The following is a 6,016-nucleotide window of genomic DNA, read 5'->3' as shown; positions in this document are numbered from 1 at the left end:
GCTGTTGTTAGCGTCGATATGTACATCCAGAAAATTGATGGTTTTGTCAGTGGCTATTTCGTTGGTGAATTTAAGCATAGAGTTGTCCTGTAGATTTTGTCAGAGTCTCATTAATTCATCGGTGTCCTTGGTAACGATAAAGCAGTCGTCGACATATCTGCAGTACAGTGCGGGGTGGTGGTTCTGTAGCACTTTGTTTTCTATGTGACACATGTAAAAATTGGCGAAAGTTACTCCAAGAGGAGAGCCCATGGCAACTCCGTCGACTTGCTGGTATAGCGAACCATTGATATGTTGAAAAGGTGACTTCGTAGTACAGGCGAGTAGAAGTTCACGCATTATTTCTTCAGTTATTTTGGGTGGAGACATTGTCGGGTGTCTGTAAACGTTGTCACAGATTATGTCTATCGTATCCTGGACTGGTACATTGGTAAATAATGATTCGACGTCAAAGGAGGCGAGTAGTCCCTGTGGATTTGTGGCATGTAGTAAGTGGAGGAAGTCGTCTGTAGATGTTAGCATGTGTTGGGCAGGCATATATGGAGTGATGATGTGGTTTAGGTCTTTGGCAGTCTTGTATATAGGGGCAGGAACTTGTGATATGATTGGCCATAGAGGGTTGTTCTGTTTATGAGTTTTTACGGTTCCGTAGATATATTCAGGCGCATAGTCTCCCATGGTAGATTGGAGAACCTTTTCTTTCGCTTGTTTGTTAACAGTGGCAATCAACTTATTAACGTCTGTTTTTAGTGTTTTTGTCGGGTCAGCTCTAATCCTCTTAAACTTGCTATTGTCCGATAGAATGGCGTCAAATTTTGTCTTATATTCCTGTTTGTCCATGATCACTAGAATATTAGCTTTGTCTATTGTTTGTGGACTCAGAGAAACTTATCAAAATACATAAAACTAAAATGATTGAATCATGATAATCAAAATCACACAGAACCAACAAAAAAAGATAAAAGATGCCCAAGTGACTCGAGCTTTCGGACTTTTCAAAATTGTTCGGGTTATTGGATTTCTTACGTGACACTAGAAAAGTGTTTGTTTCATATGTTTGGAAACATTTTGTAATTTCTTTTTCTTCGGTATATTCTAAGACAGTTCTTGTGCACAGATTCCATAAGATGTGTAAGAAATTCAGAGTTTAAAAATTCATTCTATAAAGTTAAAAGCAAAATATGGAATTGGAAACTCCATGCAATTCAAACTTTACAGATGTCGATGGAAAAAATGCCACTATTTTCAGGAGACCAGAAGAAACGCAGGAAATTTCATTTTTGTACAAGCAGACTATGCCAAACCGAGCATTATATAAAACATGAATTTCAATGTTTCGTAAGATCTCCAAGCTGTGTGAGGTAATGCATTACATATAACCAAAATTACCCAATCAGAACAATGCAGCTATCAGACTATTTTTGGTTGCTGCGTTTCTTCTGGTCTCCTGAAGATGGTGGAATTTGGTCCACCGAAAAATGTAGAGTGTTTAATTGTATATTTTGCTATTAACTTTATACGATAAATTATTGTGAATTTTTAAACTCTGAATTTCTTAATATTTTTTTTTTATTTAACTGCATTTTCATGTTACTAATTTCACTCCTCATATAAAATTACCATTTTTATCTTATACTTTTTGTTTTCTAGATTCCACACTTACAAAAATCCTCTATTTAAAATATAGGAGAAACAGACAAAATAAAACAGTGTTTTAATTTATTTTCTATTTTGGTTTGTGATTTTCCTCTGTTGTCGGTAAAAATTATTCTAAATCTAATGCCTATGCACAAAACTACACAGTGGGCTATATCGAAACCCGGTATTTAGCGATATAAGCCTTCAGAGTTACCGCTGAACCACTAATAGGTGGGGCAATGCTTATACAACAGCACTAAAACTATTTCAACTTACTTTGATCTCGCAAGGTGAGGAATTCATCCGACTGTCAAGTGTTATTTTAAAATCGTCTGATAGTCGTGTTGTTCTGATTGAGTAATTTTGCTAATATGTAATGTATTATCTCATATAGCTTGGAGATCTTACGAAACATTGAAATTCATGTTTTATATAATGCTATAGTGGTCGATTTGGCATAGCCTGGTGATTAGGGAACTCGAATAGCAATCTGAGGTTCGAATCCCCTTCGACGGATATTCTCTTCCTTTCAGCCGTAAGGACGTTATAATTTGACAGTCAATCCCAATATTCGTTAGTAAAAGAGTAACCCAAAAGTTGGCGGAATGTATTATTCACTATCTGCCTTCCCTCTAGTCTATTACTACTAAATTCGCGACGACTAACTCGAGTAGCTTTGTACGAAATTCGAATCGAAACAAAGGTATAGTGCTCTGGAGAAACGTTGAAATCCACGTTATTTATAATGCTGTAGTACTCTGGAGAAACGTTGAAATCCACCTTATTTATAATGCTGTAGTACTCTGGAGAAATGTTGAAATCAACCAAATTTATAATGCTGTAGTACTCTGGAGAAACGTTGAAATCCACGTTATTTATAATGCTGTAGTACTCTGGAGAAACGTTGAAATCCACCTTATTTGTAATGCTGTAGTACTCTGGTGAAACGTTGAAATCCACGTTATTTATAATGCTGTAGTCATCTAGTGAAACATTGAAATCCACGTTACTTATAATGCTGTAGTGATCTAGTGAAACGTTGAAATCTACGTTTTTTATAATGTTCTAGTGATCTAGTGAAACGTGGAAATCCACGTTTTGATAATACTCTAGTGATCTAGTGAAACGTTGAAATCCACGTTATTTTTAATGCTGTAGTCATCTAGTGAAACGTTGAAATCCACGTTATTTATAATGCTGTAGTGCTCCGGTGAAACGTTTTTATCCACGTTATTTATAATGATGTAGTTCTCTGGTGAAGCGTTGAAATCCACGTTATTTATAATGCTGTAGTGCTCTGGTGAAGCGTTGAAATCCACGATATTTATAATGCTGTAGTGGTCTAGTGAAACGTTGAAATTCACGTTTTTTATAATGTTCTAGTGATCTAGTGAAACGTTGAAATCCACGTTATTTTTAATGCTCTAGTGGTCTAGTGAAACGTTGAAATCCACGTTTTTTATAATGCTCTAGTGATCTATTGAAACGTTGAAATCTAAGTTTGTTATAAAGCTATAGCGATCTATTGAAGCGTTGAAATCCACGTTCTTTATAATGCTCTAGTGATGTAGTGAAACGTTGATATCCACGTTTTGATAATACACTAGTGATCTAGTGAAACGTTGAAATCCACGTTATTTTTAATGCTGTAGTAGTCTAGTGAAACATTGAAATATACGTTTTTTATAATGATGTAGTGATCTAGTGAAACGTTGAAATCCACGTTTTTTATAATGCTGTAGTGATCTATTGAAACGTTGAAATCCACGTTTTTATAATGCTGTAGTGATCTAGTGAAACGTTGAAATCCACGTTTTTTTATAATGCTGTAGTGATCTAGTGAAACGTTGGAATCCATGTTTTTATAATGCTGTGGTGATCTAGTGAAACGTTAGAATCCACGTTTTTATAATGCTCTGGTGATCTAGTGAAACGTTGAAATCCACGTTTTTTATAATGCTCTAATGATTTCTTCTCTTTACAGGAACCTGTTTGCAAGGAGATGTTAAAAGAAATGAAGTTTGCCTTATCCTGTCGGAGTTCCACGAAATCAGTCGCTCGAAAACCTGAGCTTGAAAACAATGGTGATTTCCCACACATATCCTCTGTACCTAACTTCAATACTGTGTATTCTTAAATGGACTTCCCACAAAGCATCTCGCATGCTTATTCCCCGTATCGCGCATGCTCAAAATATCATTCACAAGTTTCCACAGGGGAGTAGCTGTGAGGAGGATTTTACTTTTCTTTTTAAATATGGATTTCATGCTTTGGAACACGTTATGGGAGTGAGGAGTAGATTTCACAGTGTTGGTCAAATAAGATTGTTCTTTAAATATCCATACACACACACAAATAAATATGTGTGTGTTTGTAAGTTGTTCCGGGCGTTCACAAGTTAGTAAATATCTTAACAGTGTTGATGGTACGGTGTGCTCAGGTGGGTAAATATCCTGATAAGATTAATGATAAGGAGTTTTATGTTTGCTCGAGTTGGTGAATATCCTGATAAAGTTAATGTTGAGGGGTTTTGGGTGTGCTCGAGTTGGTAAATATCCTGATAAAGTTAAGGCTGACGGGTTTTGGGTGTGCTCGAGTTGGTGAATATCCTGATAAAGTTAAGGCTGACGGGTTTTGGGTGTGCTCGAGTTGGTGAATATCCTGATAAAGTTAAGGCTGACGGGTTTTGGGTGTGCTCGAGTTGGTGGATATCCTGATAAAGTTAAGGCTGACGGGTTTTGGTAGTGCTCGAGTTGGTGAATATCCTGATAAAGTTAAGGCTGAGGGTTTTGGGTGTGCTCGGATTCGTAAATATCCTGATAAGGGGTTTTATGTGTGCTCGAGTTGGTGAATATCCTGATAAGATTAATGTTGAGGGGTTTTGCGTGTGATATAGTTGTTAAATTTCCTGTTAAAGTTAATGTTGAGGGGTTTTGCGTGTGATAGAGTTGGTAAGTATCCTGATATGGTTAATGTTGTGGGGTTTTGGGTGTGCTCGAGTTGGTAAATGTCTGATATGGTTAATGTTGAGGGGTTTTGGGTGTGCTCGAGTTGGTAAATGTCTGATAAGGTTAATGTTGAGGGGTTTTGCGTGTGATAGAGTTGGTAAGTATCCTGATATGGTTAATGTTGTGGGGTTTTGGGTGTGCTCGAGTGAATATCCTGATATGGTTAATGTTGAGGGGTTTCGGGTGTGCTCGAGTTGGTAAATATCCTGATATGGTTAATGTTGATGGGTTTTGAGTGTACTCGAGTTGGTAAATGTCTGATAAGGTTAATGTTGAGGGGTTTGGGTGTGCTCGAGTTGGTAAATATCCTGATAAGGTTAATGTTGTGGGGTATTGGGTGTGCTCGGGTTCGTAAATATCCTGATAAGGTTAATGATAAGGAGTTTTGGGTGTGTTCCGGTTGGTGAATATCCTGATAATGTTAATTTTGAGGGGTTTGGAGTATGCTAGTGTTGGTAAATATATTGATAGGGTTAATGTTGAGGGGTTTGGGTGTGATCAACTGGTAGATATCCTGATAGGGTTAATGTTGAGGGGTTTGGGTGTGCTCAAGCTGGTAGATATCATGATAAGGTTAATGTTGAGGAGTTTGGGTGTGATTTAGCTAGTAGATATCCTGATAGGGTTTATTTTGAGAGGTTTGGGTGTGCTCAAGCTGGTAGATATCTTGATAAGGCTAATGTTGAGGGGTTTGGATGTGCTCAGGCTGGTAGATATCCAGATAATATTAATGTTGAGGGATATCACGTGTGCATAGGATGAACTCGGAGATCAAAAACTGGAAAAAAATGACCACCAAAAATGCTAGCATTACACTACTATTTTTAATTTACTAGTAAGATAGAAATCTAAATGTATCATTAGTTACTAACGTTACTTGAGGTCACCAATAATAACTAATTTTTAAGATACTTTTGTTCGGATCTTGCATGGAAAGTCGCGCTCAAATTTCCTCATCTAAATTTTAGTATTTTTCTATCTCAGATTGTTTGAAAATCTATCTGAAACTGAGGTAGAGATAAAGTGTTGTGAAAACGACGACATACTCAAGCTGAGGACGCCTGGAAATCTGACTGTACATCACTGAACAGATAAAGTGTTGTGAAAATGACAACCTACTCGAGGTGAGGACGCCTTGAAATCTGACTGTACATCACTGAACAGATAAAGTGTTGTGAAAATTAGAAAATACTCGAGGTGAGGACGCCTTGAAACCTGACTGTACATCACTGAAGAGATAAAGTGTTATGAAAATTAGAAAATATTCGAGGTGAGGACGCCTTGAAACCTGACTGTACACCATTGAACAGATATAGTGTTGTGAAAATGACAACATACTCGAGGTGAGGATGCCTTGAAAGAGGTGAGGA

General features: G+C 37.2%; 1 protein-coding gene across 1 annotated transcript in view; it reads left to right on the top strand.

Annotated features, from left to right (window-relative positions):
• The window catches only part of LOC106476758 (glutamate receptor ionotropic, kainate 2-like), a gene marked incomplete at both ends in the record, with an annotated part of 11,175 nt that extends 5,517 nt beyond the window's left edge, over window positions 1–5,658 (top strand). Inside the window, 2 exons of the mRNA XM_013937387.2 lie at window positions 3,623–3,722; window positions 5,631–5,658. Coding sequence (XP_013792841.2) covers window positions 3,623–3,722; window positions 5,631–5,658 — 128 coding nt within the window. The remainder of the gene's footprint in view (window positions 1–3,622; window positions 3,723–5,630) is intronic.
• Window positions 5,659–6,016: the final 358 nt, after the last annotated feature.

This window comes from Limulus polyphemus, unplaced genomic scaffold (assembly GCF_000517525.1).
Source record: "Limulus polyphemus unplaced genomic scaffold, Limulus_polyphemus-2.1.2 Scaffold11480, whole genome shotgun sequence".
In the NCBI taxonomy this organism is placed as follows: domain Eukaryota; kingdom Metazoa; phylum Arthropoda; class Merostomata; order Xiphosura; family Limulidae; genus Limulus; species Limulus polyphemus.
This window is presented reverse-complemented; position numbering and strand designations above follow the sequence as displayed.